This window comes from Chiloscyllium plagiosum, unplaced genomic scaffold (genome assembly GCF_037043375.1).
Source record: "Chiloscyllium plagiosum isolate Xiang-an unplaced genomic scaffold, Cpla_swu_hap1 HiC_scaffold_36, whole genome shotgun sequence".
Classification (NCBI taxonomy): domain Eukaryota; kingdom Metazoa; phylum Chordata; class Chondrichthyes; order Orectolobiformes; family Hemiscylliidae; genus Chiloscyllium; species Chiloscyllium plagiosum.
In genome coordinates, this window is record NW_028270174.1 from 12169272 (window position 1) to 12188732 (window position 19461).

Here is a 19461-nt window from a genome sequence, read left to right on the forward strand (position 1 = left end):
TAACCCTATATTCTACATTCAAATTCCACCCTCCAAAATGAAAGACTTCATACTTTTCCAGGTTGAACTCCATCTGCCACTTATCAGCCTAGTTCTGCATCCTGTTAATGTCCCGTTGCAACCTACACAGCCCTCCAAATATCCACAACTTCACCAACCTTCATGTCATTGACAAACATACTAACCCACTCTTCCACTTCGTCATCCAAGTTATTTATAAAAAGCACAAGGAGCAGAGGTCCTAGAACGGATTCCTATGGAATACTACTGTTCACTGAGCTCCAGACTGAATGCTTTCCATCTACCACCACCCTCTGTCCTCAAGGGCCAGCCAATTCTGTATCCAGACAGCCAGATTTCCCTTAATTCCATGCGTCCTCACTTTCTGAATGAAACTACCATGAGAAATTTATCAAACGGCTGCTCTACCTTCATCAACGTGTTTTGTCACATCCTCAAAGAATTCAGTAAGGCTTGTGAGACATGACCTGCCCCCCTCAAAGCATTGCTGACTATCTCTAATCAAACTATAGTTTTCCACGTAAACATAAATTCTGTCTCTCAGAATCCTCTCCAATACTTTGCCCACCACTGACATAAGACTGTCTGGTCTGTAATTCCCAAGGTTATCCCTATTCCCTTTCTTGAACAAAAGACTAACATTTGCCACCCTCCAATCTTCTGGCACCACTCCAGTGGACAGTGAGGACACAAAGATCATTGCCAAAGGCACAGCAATTTCTTCCTTTGCTTCCTGTGGTAACCTTGGATATATCCAGTCTGGCCCAGGGTGTTTATCTATCCTTATGTTTTTCAAACTTTTCAGCACATCCTCCTTCCTAACATCAACCTGTTCGAGCATATCAGACTGTTTTGCGCTGTCCTCAGAGATGTCAAGATCCCTCTTAGCAGTGAATACTGAAGCAAAGTATTTGTTTAGAACCTCCCCTATCTCTCCAACTCCAAGTGCAAGTTCCCTCCACTATCCCTGATCCACCCTACCCTCACTCTGGCCATCCACTTGTTCCTCAAGTGTGGAACACCTTAGGGTTTTTCTTAAACCTGCCCACTAAAGCTTTTTCATGCCCCCTTCTCGCTTTCCTAAGTCCATTCTTCAGTTCCTTCCTGGCTACCTTGTAACCCTCTAGAGCCCTGTCTGATCCTTGCCTCGTCAACCTTAAGTAAGCTTCTTTCTTCCTCTTGACTAGATGTTCCACATCCCCTGTCACCCAAGGTCCTTTCAACCTACCATCCCTTCTTTGCCTCAGTGGGACAAACTTGTCCAGCACTATCCGCAAGTGCTTCCTAAACAACCTCCACATTTCTGTTGCGCATTTCTCTGAGAACATCTGTTCCCAATTTAGGCACCCCAGTTCCTACCTAATGGCATTGTAATTCCCCCTCCCCCAATTAAATACTTTCCTATACTCTCTGCTCCTCTTCCTTTCAATAAGTATAGTAAAGGTCAGGAAGTTGTGATCACTATCACTGGAATGCTTCTCCCAACGAGAGATCTGGCATGGTTCATTGCCAAGCACCAAATCCAATATGGCCTCCCCTCTAATCAGCCTATCCACATATTGAGTCAGAAACCCATCTTGCACAGACCTGACCAAAAACTGCTCCATCCAAACTATTTGAACTGAGTAGGTTCCAATCAATATTAGGGAAGTTAAAGTCACCCATGACAACAACCCTGTTACTTCTGCGCCTTTCCAAAATCTGCCTCACAATCTGCTCCCTTACCAACCCTCCACATATGTGCAGTGTCTTGAGTTTAGCCACAGCCCAAATATATCAGTTCACTTGCTCAGCCATCCCTGTGTCTGTGTCCACTCCTCTTGGGCCTTCACTCCGCCTATTCACAGGTAAGTCTTTAAGAGTGAAATTTACCTTCCTAGCTCCCCCTCGTCCTTGCTGTCATTGCTCCTGCTGCTGCAAAAACAACCTTTCAAGGGATGTTGCTTTTTACATTGTTCCTGTTACTACCGTGGGCATCTTGTTTCTTATTGGTAACTGAGTAATTTATCCATTTGAGAATTAAGGATGTCCCTATACTATAGATGTCCAGTCTTAGCCTTCTCATGTTGACCAGGGATGGACAATAAATACTTACCAGCCTTAGCACCTCTGCCCATAAATTAATAGTTTATTATAAATAAATAATTTTTAATAAAGATAATGTTTAAAAACTGCCACTCTATGGCAATTCAGCTGCTATGTCATTCCAACTGACAACATTGCTGAACTCAAATGTAATGAGACATTAAATTTATAAATGTAAGCCTTATGAATACATGTTTTGAGGGGTGACACGGTAGCTCAGTGGTTAGCACTGCTGCCTCACAATGCCAGATATCCAGGTTCAATTCCACCCTCAGGCGACTGTCCGTGTGGAGTTTGCACAGTCTTCCTGTGTCTGTGTGGATTTCTGTCAGGTGCTCTAGTTTCCTCCCCCAATCCAAAGGTGTGCAAGTTAGGTGGACTGGCAATGCTAAATTGCCCATAGTATTAAGAATGTGCAGACTTAGGTGGGTTAGCCATGGGAAATTAGGTTTACATGGATAGGGTAGAGGAATGGGTCTGGACGGGATGGTCTTTGGAGGGTCACTGTTGGGCTAATGGCCTGTTTCCGCATTGTCAGGATTCTACGATCCTAATTTCCAAAATGCTTTCGTGATGAATGGCTCCTGCAGTGTACAACCAGTGGAATTTTTCTTTCCTGGGGGTTCAGACTTGGGGTTAAATATTAAATTGTTGAGAATGCTGAATAATGTTTAAGACAGATGTGTTGAGCAGAAATGTGCCACAACTTAGAGAGAAGACCCTCAATCGGGTCTCCTGCTTTCGTGACTGGTTGCAAAATAAGTATTTCAGCTGCAACAACTCTGAAATAATCACCGTTACTTCAGTATCATCAGGTCAAAATCCTGGAACTCTCTCCCTGTTGGCATTGTGCTGGTTTGAGAATGCAACTCACTGCCACCTTCTCAAGGGCAGCTAAGGATGGGCAATAAATGCTGGCCTCGCTCGAGATACCCACATCCCATGAGTGAATTAAATAATTTTGAAAAACCACCTAGTTGAAGAATTGTTGATATTGGGATTGGGACCATAGGATATTTCTTCATGACGGCCAAATTGGTGTATCATTACAAAAGAGATGACTTTCTGGATCCCTGAAGTATGAGAGCCTGTTTCTTGCTAATATAATGTGTAATCCTGTTTACTATGTGTTCCTGCTGTGGCCTCTAAACAAATTAATATTGTATACAAAAGAAATTGCCTGGTAAAATAAATTGCATTAATTTGGCATATTCTAAATTTGAAGGTCAGAATTTCAGTAAGCTCTCAGCCAGCAGATGAAGCTTTCCTTTGGAAGCACATAGTTGGGAAAATTTTTCTTGTGAAGTCAACGTTGATTATATGATTAAAAAGTATTGTGAAGACTTTGCAAGGAAGAATTTCACAATTCCATTTCTTTTCTTTGTAATATGTACAGGAACCGGAAATGGATGACGCATTTTATTTGGTGGGAATTCTCTGTGGTCTTGCTGTGTCCAATGGCTTTATTTGTAATTTTCACTTCCCATTGGCTTTGTACAAGAAGCTACTCAGTGTGCCACCAACATTGGAAGATCTGAAGGAACTCTCACCAACATTGGGAACGTAAGTGGACTCAAAACATCTCCTCATGCATTAATCAACAAAGGGAGATAGGGGCATCTATTAGACTAATAACCCAGATCTCTGTCTGATGCTCTGTGACTTGGATTCTAAATCCCACCAAGGCAGTTGATTTAAATTAGATGCAAATAATAAATCCCAAGTTAGATTTAGTAATGGTGAAATAATGATTGGTCTGACTACCATTGAATGCAACCTAATGTTCTTTAGATAGGGAAATCTGCCATCCATATCTGGTCTGGCCTACATGTGACCCAGACCCATTGCAATTGAATTGACTCTTGACTGCCCTCTGAAATGACCTAGCAAGGCACTCAATTCAAGGACAATTAGGGTTGAGAACAATTGCTGTCTTTACCATATTCTATTTAAAAAAAGAAAAATGAATTATCTAAATTTTAATGTATCTTTTTTCTGTTAATATAGATCACTCCAGGATGTCCTTGACTATGAGTATGATGACATTGAAGAGGTGTTATGTCATGATTTTACAGTAAGTTTACTCCAGTGCTACATCACTAATGGACTAATTTTTCAAACTGTATTGAAAGTAAAATGTGGACTAGAAGGAACAGAGGAATAGGAGTAGCTCCTTCAGATATAGTGGAGCTCATTCTGACCATGGAGTTGTTTTAGCTCAGATGGATAGGCAGCTAGGTTGCAATGTATGGTGACACCAACAGTGTGGGATCAATTCCTTTACCAGCTGATATTGGCATGAAGGATTCTCCTTCTTAAACTTTCCTCTTGCCTGAGGTATGATGACCCTTAATGAGAGAGCAGCCCTGTGGTCCACTAGGACTATGGTGACTTTACCTTTCACTCTGACTGGGAGGATCAAGAGCGGACCTAATTAGTTTGAAGCCTTGTCAGTTGTATCTCCACCAGCAGTTCACCGGTCCCGAAAAATACCTTTGTTCTGGAGGCTGTGCTGGCAGTAATCCATGTCAGATCAAGCAGCCTCTCTACAATAAATTCAACAGAATTAAACTTAGCTTTCACAATGCTGAATGTTCGCTTTGCTTAGGGCTGCATAACATTCTAAAACAGGCATAGATTTCTGCAATGTCCTAATGACCAGCCCAATATTCATTGTATGAGGTTAACCCAGGGGTCTGAGAAAATATTTCAGCCCAACATTAGAAAGTGTGTTGGGAAGTCCAGGGTCATTAGGAACAAGCAGGAATGTGAAGTTGAGGCTAAAATCGTAATTTTATAGAAAGGCAAAACAGGCTCAAGGGATTCATCAGCTCTTGCTATTATGCTCCTATGCTTTCGTACACAACATTGCAGTCCAGTGGAATGGTTTATTTTTGCCCTGTTTTCTGACTCGACAAAGCACTGACTGACTTCTTCAACCAATTTGGTCTATGTTGTAACAAAAAGAGGAAACTGAGAAGGGCTCATGCCCGAAACGTTGATTCTCCTGCTCCTTGGATGCTGCCTGACCTGCTGCGCTTTTCCAGCAACAGATTTTCAGCTCTAAATTTAGACTCACCCAATAATGAAATTCTGTTTACATTTGTAAAAGAAAAGTCTAACTTTCCAAGTTACAAGAGGTGACTAGGAGAAGCCAGAGGTAATGCAACCCTTGAAATCAAGCCATAATGAGATAGTGAGGAGATGTCAGTTTGTCTTGTATACTGTTTTAAATTATGCTGCACATTCCCCAGATATGGACATACCAAAGGAAATAACATCTAATTGAGTACATTTTAAGTGGTCATTGTGGTAATTTAAACTCCTTTAGATTGCAAGAAGTAACATGGCCAGATAATCTGCAGAAGGATACATATTGGCCATGATGCTGTAAAAACTCCCCTCTCTTCCTTCAGATGGTGTAATTGGTTCACTTAATTCACATAAGGCACAGTGCATCAGTCTTCAAACAGTCACATTGGTTACACATGTTGCACTGCATTTTTGGAAGCCATAGCGATCAATCATTCAATATTTGACTATGCAAGTCTGACTATTCTGTGCTCACTGTGCTTGAGTAATTATGTCTTGACTGTGGACTCAGAAAAGTAAACAACCTGTAGCAAACTGCTAGGAAGAATTGGAAGCCGAGAGCTTTAAAAAATGGAGCAGACAATTTAAAGCATTGAATAAGATTCTTGCAAATAAAGTTCCTGCATACAAGTAACCTGATATCTAATTTCTGCAAGACATATGTTCATAAAAGGTCACAGTACACTGTGGAGAATGTTGTGAATGAGCTCTTAATTTCCCCTTAACTCTTCTTAGAGGCCTCAGCTTCCATTGTATTTGTTAAATAAAACTATTTTCAGGGCCTTTCTGCCCCTTTTAATTTTGCTTCCTCCTCTTTCTTATTGTACAGCAAGCTGACAGAAGTAAGGCTGTGTCGCTGAGACAGGAGGGGGTTCTGCCCACTGTCCAAAAATGAGCCCTGATCCAGAGTGGAGAGGAGCAACAGGTCTATCCTGTTTCCCATACCCAGGAACAAAACAGTTTAGGAGAAAAATAGTCTCCGTTTGAAGAGCCTAAATGAATTGATTGGATTGGGGTGAAATGTGTAAATGTGGTGAAGTTTGAACTTCTTGTAGAATATCATTGAGAATTGGAGATGAACCTGGAGAAATGAGTACATTCCACAACTTCGTGTTTTATTTTTGCAGGTAAACAAAAAAACAGCAGATGGCAAAATAATTCAGCAGGAACTGATTCCTGATGGTAGCAAGATACCTGTTCAGAAACATAATAGGTAAATGTAAATATTGAACAGTCAATACTGAATGAATTTGTCTTTGATTTGTGTTGTATTTGATCCCTGACCACATACCAGGTGTTTCCTCAGAATCTGTGAGCTGGAAATTTACATAAGCCCATGTGATTCCCTCTTAGTTTCTTGGTGGTTATTTGTAAATTGAAACAGCAGCACAGTTTTGCGTATTAAATAAGATACAAGGTTAGCTTCTTACACAGCTAATGCTGAAAGTTACTAAAGTGAATGGTGGTAAAGTTATTAGCTAAAGCGTAGATGCAACTAATTAAAGTACAGATCAATGTTGGTTCTGAAGATGAGATTGAGATCAGACCTCAATATTGCTTCAAGCCTGGGTTACTTCAATATACTTATTCTGATGTGAAACATTGAAACTTAGGTTTCAGCTTCCATTCCTGGGTTTGGAGGTGCAGAGTCTGAACACATCTTAGAAACAGTCCCTCACACTTCATATTTTTCCTCTAAGGTTGCATGCTGGACAGGGAGTTAGGTCAAGGTGATGTGAAAGAGCCTAAGAAGCTTTCCAGTTCCTTGGGGGGAATGGTGGTAGCTGCACAGACAGGCACACTGGGGAAGCTGACACTGTAAGCAAAGTTCAGAAGATTCCAACGTAAAACATCCCTCCCGCTCTCGCTCCCCTCACTCTCTCTGCCCCATCCATGCAACATATGTCCCTGTACCCATCCCCATGGGTATTCATACTTCCCTGTGCCCATCTATCCTTCTCCCATTGTGTCTCATAGTCCCTATTCAAATCTATCTCACCTGGGCAGCCTGTCAAAGTCACTATGCCCCTGCACCAATCCATGGCCCATAATGTCTCTTATGCTCATCTACCCATTTTTGGCATCTTTCGTACTTCCTATTCAACCTTATGCCCATCTCCCCATTCAAATAACCTGTCATTGCCCCAAGGCCCCCTGCACCCATTCCCCAGGGCCCCTCAAATGCCCTATGCTTATCTCCCCATCTGCAACAGATCTTTTGCCTCTGCATGTATCCCTCATTGACCACTTATACCCAGGCCTACCTATACCTACAGCCACACTCTATGGCTTTTCATACTCCCCATGCCAGCCTACACTTAATGAACCACCCCTCTAGCCCCTCATCTATGTCCCTGCACCTGTCCCTTATGGCCTCTCTTACTTTCTGCACCATACTGTGCCCATTTTCCCTATGACCTCACATGTCCCCAACCATCCCTATCTTGCTTATATGCCCTGTACCAATTCAATCCCAACTCATATCTCCCACCAGCACCCTTTAACCTTCCCTCTCCACGGTAACTCACTTATTATCCAGCATGTGCATTAATCGGGAGACCGATTGATTGTGGGCAGGTTTCGATGAATCGAGGGTGAGTTACTCACCACAGATTTCCTAGTCTCTGATCTGGCCTTAGCCATAGCATTCATAGGCTGGTCAAGTTCAGTTTCTGGTCAATGGTAACCCCTTTTTTTTGAGACTTTTAGTCACTTGTTGACAGGCCTTGACAAGTCAACAGTTTCATTTATATCTAACCATCCCAAAGGATACATGACACTCCTCCTCCCACAGGACTCTGACCCTCCATCCTCAAAGCAGATCAGAAAAGCACCAGTCGTTAAAAGTTGTTTAGAAAAAGTCCAGCTGTACACTTTCCTAGTCGGATTTTTACTGTTGCTCACACACTAGCAACTCCAACCCCATTTATTGCATAGAGATGTAAGATCTCATCCAGTTATTCCTGAATTAACATGTAGCCATCACCTGCTCCCTAATTTCATTTGGTTACAGACATCCCTGCCAAACTCTACTAGCTGTAACAACTTCTCCTCAACTTCCAAAAGGAATTAAACTCCCTCTTGTCCCCTGCCCCCCCAAAGTACTCTCTAACCTCCAATCTCAAGGGGCTGTATGACCACATTCAGAGGGTTATTCAGCTCTCCAAAGGGGTGTGCTTGCTGTCCAAATGAAATGCACTGAAAACAAAGCTTACTTGATCTAATCTCCAACCTACTCTCCTGTTCCTCAGATGCTGCCTGACCAGCTGTGCTTTTCCAGTGCCACACTCTAAGTGCTCCCACCTGAAGTCCATTCCTATTTCTCAGGAAATTACGACAATTTGACAGGGTGGAATATGAACTTCTATAGCAAAATATTTCACACATAGATCAAATAGTTTATGTTTTCTTGTGGCAAGATGATTAAGGTGATCAAATGGAGGTGTAACATGCACATTATGCATAATCTTTTTTTTAAATAGAAAACAATATGTTGATGCTGTTGTGGATTATAAGCTAAACACATCAGTGAAGAAACAATTTGAAGCCTTTTCACAAGGTTTCAGGAGCTGTTATTCACTGCCAATTGTGGACACATTCCTACCTGAAGAACTAAGGGATGTTATCCAGGGGAGCACCAGATATGAGTGGGAGCTGTTGGAACAGGTACTGCACTGTACTGCATATTTACTTTTCCATGTCCTTTATAGTGATTGTCTGTACAGGATTGAATGCTGTGTCACAGCACATTTGTTCAAAATAGTTCAAAATTGTTCAAAACCTCAAACCACATCAAGGTGAAAACCAGGGTCACAGTTAAAGGATATGGGGTAAGCCATTTAGTATTGAGACAAGGAGAACTTTCTTTAGGGAGAGAGCAGTGGTGAGCCTCTGAGAATTCTCTACCACAGAAAGCAGTTGAGGCTGACACGTTGAATATTTTCAAGAAGGAGTTAGCTATAGATTTTAGGGCTAAACGGATCAAAGGGTATAGGGGAGAAAGTAGGAACAGGGTACTGAGTTGGAAGATGATCCATGATCATATTGAATGGCAGAGTGGGCTTGAAGGGCTGAATGGCCTGCTTTCTATTTTATATTCTATCCTTAGTTCTGGACTACTCAGTCATTGGGAACAGACTTCCTGTGTTACACAGTTACAATTTTAGAGGTTTCTGAGAGATCCCACCTCATTCTTATAAAGTGAACACTGACTGATCCAGTCTCTCTTCATATGTTTTTTCTTATTCATTCATGGGATGTGGCAATCGCTGGCTAGACCAGCATTTATTGGGCATCCTTAATTCTTAAGAATGGCAGTTTCCTTCCCTAAAGAACATGAGTGAACCAGATGGTTTTTCCTGTCAATTGATTCATGGTCATCATTAGATTGTTAATTCCAGATTTTTAAAAAAATTGAATTCAAATTCCACCATCTGCCGTGGCAGGACATTACTTGGGTCTCTGCATTAACAATCCAGCGATAACATCACTAGGCCAACGCCAGTCTGACTATTCCAGGAACCATCTGGCAAACCCTTGTTTCACGTTTTCCATAGCCAGAACATCCATCCTCAGATAAGGAGACCAGAACTGCATACAATACTCCAAGTGTGGCCTCACCCATACAATTGCAGCAAGGCATCCCTGCTCCTGCACTCAAATCCTCTTACTGTAAAGGCCAATGTACCATCTGCTTTCCTCACTGCCTGCTGTACCTGCATGCTTACTTTCAGTGACTGGTTTACAAAGACACCCAGGTCTCATTGCACCTCCCCCTTTCCCAGTCTATTGCCATTCAGATAATCTGACATGCTGTTTTTGCGACCAAAGTAGATAACTTCACATTTATCCACATTATACCGCAACTGCCATGTATTTGCCCACTCGCTCAGCTTGTCCAAAACAAAGAATCACACTGAATCACATAAGGATATATAATGTCAGGTGACCAAAAGCTTGTTGAAAGATCTATATTTAAGGAGAATCTTAAAGGGGGAAATTCTATAGCTTGGAATTCTGGCAACTGAAAACACAACCATCAAAGATGGAGGAATTGTAATGATGTTCTAAAATTTGTTAATGGGATGTTTGAGTCACTAGCTAGGCATCATTTATTCCCCAAGGGCAGTTAAGAATCAGCAACATCTGTCTGTCTGGAGTCTCACACAGGTTAGATTTGGTAAGGACAGCAGATTTTGTTCCTGAGAAAATATTAAAAACACAGCTACTATTGGGCCAGCTTTTTATTCCAGTCCTTCCCTTAAATTAAATACTCTTTATCTACAATGGCAGGATTTGAGCCCACACCCTCAAAACATTAGCCTGGGTTTCTGGATTAATAGTGACAGTATCACAATACCTTTGCCTTCACTTAATTGGATGCCCAATAAATGCTGGTCTAGCCAGCAATTGCCACATCCCATGAATGAATAAGAGACAAGAATTAGGGGAGCACAGTGATCTCAAGGTGTTGTGGGACAGAAGATAAAGATAGAGAAAGGGGCAATGCCTTAGAGAGATTGGTAAACAAGAATAAGAATTTTAAATTCAGGACATTGCTTTACCAGGAGCTTATGTAAGTCAGTGAGCGACTGAAGAATCGGATTTGCTGTGAGAAAGACAAGAACAATCAGATCTTGCATGACTTATGGTTTGTAGTCCAGCAAGGAATAGTCAAATCTAGAGATAACAAAGCTATGGTTGAATGTTTAAGCAGAAAACAGTCTGAGGCAGAGGTTAAGTTAGACGATGGTGTGGACTTTAAAATAGGCAGCCTTGGTGATGGCACAAATATGAGGTCAGATCATCTTGGTTGTGAACTTCCCAGTCATTGGGAACAACCTTTCTGAACTTCCCCGGTTGGAATTTTATAGGTTTCTGTGAGATCCAATTTAATTTTTCAAAAGTGAGTATAGATCTAACTGATCATCATACATCAAAAGCTGCCAAAAGGCTATGAGCAGATTGTCTTAATCCAGGCTGTTCCCAAGGAAATGGGAAATTGAGTTTGGAATAGGGATCATTAACAATGGATTTGATCTTCCCAATGTTTGTTTGGAGGAAAACTTTGCATAACAGTGCTAATGTCAGATGTGTAATCTGATCAATTGGTAACAGTGGAAGAGGTAGTGCTGAGGGAGAGCTGTTGTTGTCAGTGTGCATATGAAAGCTTACGCTGTGCCTTCACTGGATGTGTGTGGGGGGCAGTAAGTTAATGAGGAATAGGATGATTTGTTAAGGATGGATTCTTGGGGGACACCAGAGATAATGGTGCTAGGGTAAGAAGAGAAGCCATCGCAAGTGAATCTCTGCCTTCAATTGGGTAGATAAGAAAAGCACTATACATGAGCAGCCCAACACTACTGGATGGCAGTGGAAAGGCATTGGAGGAGGTTAACTGTGTCAAAGACTGTAGACTGGTTGAGAAGGATGAGATGGGAGAGTCTACCTCTGTTGCTGAACTAGTCCTGAGAGCCAGTTTTTGAAGGAGGAAACTGGAGCATATTTTTACTCAGGTGTAAGCTTATTCACGGGTTGAACCACAACAAATACATACTGCCTCAGACTTGCCCTGAAGTCAGTACAAGTCTCTTTACATCTGCTCAAGTAATCATCAAATCAGTTTGCTAATACTTAATGTAAACATTGCAAAGAATGTCATTTATCTCTTTGGCAAAAGCCATTTGGGCTCTGTCGCCGGACAGAAGCCTGATTGAAGAGTTTCAAACATAGAGATTTAAGAAAGATAGGAGTAAATTTGAGATCAAACATCCTGTTTATATCAAACACCTCAATTATATCACCCCTCAACTCAGATCAACCATGATCTCATTGAAGTAGACTTGATCCATACAATGACCTATTTTTTCTGCTACATCTTCTGGCCTTATCTAAACTGGAGGGAATACAGTGCCAACTAAGCTATGTCTTATATTTACAGAATGCAAAATACTGTGAATATCAAAACACTGACAGAGCAGTCAGGAATTTTTGGCAAGTCTTTGAAAGCTTACCAGAAGAGAAGAAAAAGCGCTTTCTTGGTAAGTAGGCTTTGTGCATGTAAATAAGCAAAAGGGAGGACTGCAGATGCTGGAAACCAGAATCTAGATTAGAGTGGTGCTGGAAAAGCACAGCAAGTCAGGCAGCATGCGAGGAGCAGGAAAATCAATGTTTCAGGCAAAAGCCCTTCATTAGGAGCCATTCCTGAAGACGGGCTTTTGCCCGAAACATCGATTTTCCTGCTCCTCGGATGCTGCCTGACCTGCTGTGCTTTTCCAGCACCACTCTAATCTATACTTTGTGCGTGTAAATGACTATAATGGTCATATATGCATCTTAACATGGCTCATTACCAAGCCAAGGCTGTTTTTATTTGGTGAAACTGAGATATATTAATGTAGCCATTTAGGGTGGATGGATCTTAAGAATCATAAATTATCTTAGTGTACGGTACTAAAGGAGGACATTCAGTACATCCAAGCTTTCTAACTAGGAGTAGGACCATGAGAAGTCCAATCAGTCCCTCAAGCCTATCTTGCCATCCATTAAGAACATAGCTGTTGTGACGTGGTCTGACTGTGTGAGTTCATATGAAGAGTTTATCAGTTAGGTGGCATCGTGCCTCAATGGTTAGCACTGCTACCTGACAGTGCCAGGGAGTCGGGTTCGATTCTAGCCTCTGGCGACTGTCTGTGTGGAGTTTGCACATTCTCCCTGTGTCTGTGTGGGTTTCCTCCAGGTGCTCCGGTTTCCTCCCACAGTCCAAAGATGTGCAGGGTCAGGTGAATTGGCCATGGTAAATTGCCCATAGTGTTAGGTGCATTAGTCAGATGGAAATGGGTCTGGGTAGGTTACTCTTCAGAGGGGCGGTGTGGACTTGTTGGACCGAAGAACCTGTTTCCACACTGTAGGAAATCTAATCTAAATAAGCAATAAACTCAATATTATCTTGGAAATGATGGGTTTCAATGATATGAACAATGATGGAAGCAGAGATTGTTCTCCTTGGGCCCTGTAAGGTTCAGAAAAAGTTTAGATGTTCGAAACTTCAGAGTGTTTGATGGAAAAAGGAGAAATTGCTTCCCCAATAGGGGATCCTGTAACTAGGTGTCATATACTTAAAATTCTTAGTGTAAAATCCAGAGGGGAGATGAGAATTTCCTTTGTGTGATGAGTTGTTCCGATCCAGTAGTCTAAGGGCTGAATGTATGGTGGAAGAACACTCAATGGTAACTTTAGAAAAGTAGGTGGAAATACTTGAGAAAAGGAAGAAAATGCAGGCCTACAAGGAAAGAGCAAGAGAGTAGGATTAAATCATCACAGAAACCCTACAGTTTGGAAACAGGCCATTTGCCCCAATAGGTCCACACCAAACCTCCGAAGAGAACCCACCCAGACCTATTCTCTACCCTTCTCCTGACTAATGCACCTAACCCACACATCCCTGAACACTATGGATAATTTAGCCTAGCCAATTCAACTAACCTGCACATCTTTTGATTGGAAATTCCATCTGTTCTTAAATGATATTTGGACATTTTTGCTGGTGGTTTAGGAGTCCACATTCAGTTTTAAAGACAACTGTAACAAGCCCTAGATCTCTGAGATGACTGGTGTTGGTTTAACCTGAGAGTCACCACCCCACAGGAGCAGGAAGAGGTTGAGAAAGAGAGTCCTTCATCAAATAACCTCAGCTGGTGCAGGAATTGAACCCATGCAATTAGCATAATTCTGCATACAAACCATCCATCCAGCCAACTGAGCTAACCAACTCCCTCCAGCAAATGGGCTAGCTAAGTTGGACATTGGGTGACATGCTGACTCAGTGGTTAGCACCGCTGCCTCACAATGCCAGGGACCTGGATTCGATTCCCACCTCGGGTGACTGGCTATGTGGAGTTTTCATATTCTCCCGTTGTCTGTGAGAGCTTCCTCGGGGTGCTCCAGTTTCCTCCCTCAGTCCAAAAGATGTGCAGGTTAGGTGAATTGGCCATTCTAAATTGCCCATAGTATTAGGTGATTAGCCAGGGATAAATGTCGAGAAATGGGTCTGGGTGGGTTACTCTTCTGTGGGTCACTCTTCGGTGGGTCAGTGTGGACTTGTTGGGCCAAATGGCCTGTTTCCACACTGTAGGGAATCTAAACCATAATCCAAGAATCTACATCACTGATGCTACTTGGCTTTTTTGTAGCATCCTCTAGTCCACTCTCATAAAGCAGGTTCAAAGATCCAGGGCTGAGGGTGGAATTGACAGTTCAACCTTAAATGGGAGCTAATGTCTCTTGAGACTAAATACAGAATGAGGAAGGAGCACATTCAAAGGTGGTGATATGGATCCCAAGGTGGAGACCCCAAAGAGAAAGGAGGCTGAAGCCAGAAAGGATTATGGAAAATGTGGCATGCGACAACACAAGGCACCAGCTGTTATTTTTCAGAGGCAATTGCAAAGACAGTACTGAGAGTCAAAACATTCTTTTGCCCCTTATGAATAAAATAAATCTGTATAGTTCTGAATTAAACTTTAATTTCACTGAATATTTTCATCTTTTTCTCAGCCTTTCTGTCAGGAACTGACAGAATCCCAGCAGGAGGGATTCAGAATTACTGCATTAAGATTTTGAAAAGCCGGACCGATGAACCAGATTCCTCATACCCTCGTGCCTACACCTGTACCATGAGCTTGGAACTTCCCAACTACAGCAGCATCGAAATATTGAGAGAAAAGTTACTTCACGCAATTGAATTCAGTGAAGAATTCAATGCACAACCACCCTAATATTTGTAGCTGGGGCTTTTACTTATTTAATCTGAAAGATGTTAGTGATTGACTAAATAAATCTGACTCAATACAATAAATTGTATTTGTTTCATTACAGCACAGAAAGTATCCAGTGCTCATATAGTGTTCCTGTGCTTTAAATCTCCTGTAATGAAACAAATAATGTAACAAGTAGCAGCAAGACCAGCATTTATTTCCTAATCCTAATATACCTCGAGAGGGCAATGGTGAGCCACCTTCTGGAAGGCAATAAAGTAACTTGTTCAGCCATTTGAAAGGGCAGCTTAAGAGTCAAATAGGTTTCCTTTACTCTAGAGCCACATATGGGTATCCCCCGCTATTCGAAAGTCAAGCATTCCCAGGAAACCTTTCGTCAGCTGAAAATGGCATAAGGCAAAGATGCATGATTTAAATGGGAAAAAATTTCATGAACAGGTACTAATGTAGTCATGATGTGAAGGAGCCGGTGTTCGACTGGGGTGGATAAAGTTAAAAATCACAACACCGGGTTATAGTCAAACAGATTTATTTGGAAGCACTAGCTTTCGGAGCGCTGCTCCTTCATCCACCTGATGAAGGAGCAGTGCTCCGAAAGCTAGTGCTTCCAAATAAATCTGTTGGACTATAACCCGGCGTTGTGTGATTTTTAACTTTGTACTAATGTGGGTCTTTTGTAAAAGTGAAGTGGCATAAAGCAAACATTCGAAAAGTGGGAGATACTTGTAGTCCAGACCCCATAAAGGCAGCAGCTATTTCTGAATCACAATTGTAATCCACTAGTTTGACTTTTCATTCCAGATTTATTTAATTGATTTTAGAATTCTAGCTACTATGGTGAGATTTGAAGTTACATTTCTCAAATGTCATCCATACAGTCACTAAATTATTATACCCCATATTTGGTCATGTGCTGTACCTGGCTATAGGGAATGATATTAATTCAATAGAACGGGTACAAAGAATGGAAGAGAGGGGATATATTACATGCAAGATGAGAAAGGTTTTGTAGCCACTTGTGGCATGACCAATGTTGACATTAATCCTCCTTAACAAAAACAGATGTGATAACACAACAAGTGGAACAAATATATAATCTTTTCAGAGAAATTAAAAGGTGGCCCTGTAGTTATTAAGAATTGTATCAAATAGAACCAATATAACATCACATCAGATAAAATAACATTGAAAGAATACCAAAGAAATGGGCCTTGCGCTGTATCCAGCCGAGGCCAACATCTGTGCTACCATCCCATCATTCCTCATGTAACTCTTATCAGCATAACTATTTGAGGCTGCCTATTTCATGTGCTTATCAACACCAGCATTCTGACCATTAATCAATTGCCATCCATATTATTTCTCTCAGGTTTGTAAATAATTAGTTCATGGTGTCAGAGTGTGACTTGTCAAGGCCAACATCTATTGCCCATTTCCAATTTTCCTGGAGAAGTTGGCAGTGAGCTGCCTGTTGAACCCTGCATTCCATTTTGTGATGTGTTACAAAGTGGAGGGTGACAACCCTCTGATAATTAAACCCAAAACACCCGGAAAAGATCTCCTCACCTTGTAATCTGATAAAAGAAGTGTGACAAGTGAGCTAACCTATATCTTACCCAATCTGTTATTAAGGTCTGGTTAAATGAAATAGAGTGAGTGAAATGATTCTATAATTAATAAGCAACAATTTGTTTATCTTAACTCCAATAGTGAACAAATTATCGGAATTACTAACAAACAGAATAAATCTGTCCTCACTATTCCCTTACTTAGCTAAATTCCATTGGTATGCTGTTTCAATAACACAGGTCCCATGTCTATAAATCCAATTAATAAGAACAATAAACTAAAACTTAGTCTCTCAAAGTTCACGGAATGGGTCCTCCTGAACTTTCAGTATCTTTTTCTGTCATCTTCCTTTTTACAAAATGCCTTCTCAGTCATTTTCTCATATCAAGAATATTCACTAAACGTTCCATATGCCTTTTGTAGGTAGATAGTGCTTTTTAGAGAGTGTGCCCATTTCTAGAGAGAGCCTCATATTTCTTTCCCAAATGGCAGTTTGTTCTCCCTCTTTGTCCAATTTCCCCTCGGTTATATACCCACATCTGACACATCGGATTCTCATAATATAATTGGTTTCAGGTTGTCACCACCATCAGATTTGAAGTTAATTGATCCTTGGTCTCCAAGTGCCGTTTTAAATTAACTGGCTAAATTTAAACTGTTGTCTGGGTAAAAATGCTGCTTTGGCCTGCTAACTGAATGGATTTTTGATACATTGTGTCAATTCGAGCACCTGCATCTATTTACCTATAAACATTCATTTTTAAATCTCTAAGCTATCAAGCACTTTATCTTAAACAGATGACGCCTTGCTCTCCCTATTTTATTACTTTGCCATTGTTTTACACATCAACTTCATGACCGAAAGTAAGGAAGTCAATTGGGAGAGAGTTCCAGGTTCTTTGCAATATCTGGGTGAAGAAGCTTCTTCTGAGTTCTGTTTGATTTCTTGATGACAATTTTAAAATCATAGACTTTAGCATTCCACACGTGGAAACACTCTGTATTTTAGTGAAACAGTTCACCATCAAAAAGGCAGCCATCAAGCTTCTCTTCTCAAAAAAAGGAGACACAGCCTGTTCAACCTTTACCATTGAATGTAGGACACTTTGTTTTGCACTATCTTTAATGTGTCTATGTATATGTATTTAAATAATATGACAGTACTGTACAGGTTTGTAATTCTTAATGTTAATATTAATATTTGACTACTTGTTCCTCCCAGAATGTAATATGACAGTTATCTAGGGTGAAACGTATTGCCAATGTTACTCTCATCATGTAACTTTAGTCTGAATTGAAACTGAATTTAATTTATTGTCATATGTACTGAGGCACAGTGGAAAGCATACTGTTAAATATTTATTTGAAGCATATTTTTACCAAGGTTACATGAAGAATCTAAAACAATGCATTATTGTTCTTAATGCATTGTGAAATGTATTTTTTTCATGTGTAAACAGTCATTTATAATTTATTGCAAGAATTTTAATTAAAATAAATGCTTTGTTTGATTTTTATTTTGCATTGTGTCAGAACTAAGTTACTGAGAGTTGAGAGTTTTTATCTTTGCTTGGGTTTAAAATGGGCAAGAGGTCATTGGTGTCTCAATCATTGCTCTCCTTCCACATGATTGCTGCCTCAGTCTGTTGCTGCTTTTATGGGTACATTGCCTTATGGATACATTGCAATCTCACGGACTCAAGCAGATCAACCCATCACCTGGCTCCTTATGATTTCTTGCGAATTTTTCAACCTCGTGCCGACTGTCTAAGCCATTGAAGCATCACTGTACGCTTCCTACACAAGGTGAATGCAGTCTGTAATATGTAACAGCTTTTGAATGTTTTGTTTTGAAAATGTACTCCAGCATGAGAGACATAAAATCTTCAGCCTCACAGTCCCACTGATATCAGAGATTGTATGGGAAAATCCTCAGATTTACCAAAAACAAGAGAAAACCATTCGCCCCTTCAAACATTTGATCAGGTCATTTGAACGTGCAGGTTGGGCGCAGAGGTAATCGATTTGGCTCATTGAACCCCCTCCATCATTTAATAAGATCATGACTAACCACTTGCTGTACATCAACATTTTTCTTTGTGTCACTGTTTTTAATTTTGCTGATCGCTCAAATCATGTCCTCTGCATCTGGCCCCTTCTGCCAACTTCGTACAAAATGGAATAAGTAAGATAGCAAGAAATGATCTTGCATCGGAAGATGTAGAATTCATACTGGTGCAGGCAAGAAATAAGAAGAGGCAGGAGACACTGATGGTGGTATTCTATAGGACTCTTAGCAGTAGCTTTATTGTAGGGCAGAGAATAAATAGGAGATAACGTGACATTAAAAAAAGGCAGTACATCAATTGTGAGTGATTTTTATGTTGTTTGCAAAAATCAGATTGACAAAGGTAGACACAAGGAAGAGTTCATCGTGTATTTGGAATAGCTTCCTAGAACAATATGTTGTGGATCAAACCAGGCATCAGGTTACTTTGGATCTGGTAATAAGACAGATTTAGTAAATGATCTAAGTAGGTAGGATCTAGGAATCAATAAACAGAACATGATAGAATTTGGCATTAAGTTTGAGAGTGGGAAACTCTCCATACATTTGATTCTCTGATTAAAAATCCATCTATATCAGCTTTGAACATACTTAACGACTCAGTCTCTACAGCCCTCTGTAGTACAGAATAGCACAGAATTGCTACCCTCTGAGAAGAGATTCCTTCTCATCTCCATCTTAAATAAGTGACCTCTTAGTTTGAGATCATGCCCTCTGGCCCTAGACTGTCCCACAAGGGAAAACACTTTCCTGCACCTACCCTGTCAAGCTCCCTGAGAACCTTATATGTTGGGTCAGAAATAAGTACCCTAAACTTAAAGAAAGACAGTTTCAAAAGAATGAGGCAGA

The 19461-nt window shown here is 40.9% G+C and overlaps 1 protein-coding gene across 3 annotated transcripts in view; it reads left to right on the forward strand.

Moving 5' to 3' along the window:
• LOC122539480 (putative E3 ubiquitin-protein ligase HERC3) overlaps nt 1-18061 on the forward strand; it is a 71017-nt gene extending 52956 nt beyond the window's left edge. For all 3 annotated transcript variants that reach the window (XM_043674355.2, XM_043674356.2, XM_043674358.2), the window contains 6 exons: nt 3503-3669; nt 4114-4180; nt 6327-6412; nt 8682-8865; nt 12140-12239; nt 14755-18061. In XM_043674355.2, coding sequence (XP_043530290.2) covers nt 3503-3669; nt 4114-4180; nt 6327-6412; nt 8682-8865; nt 12140-12239; nt 14755-14975 — 825 coding nt within the window. In that variant the 3' untranslated portion in view covers nt 14976-18061. The remainder of the gene's footprint in view (nt 1-3502; nt 3670-4113; nt 4181-6326; nt 6413-8681; nt 8866-12139; nt 12240-14754) is intronic.
• Nucleotides 18062-19461: the final 1400 nt, after the last annotated feature.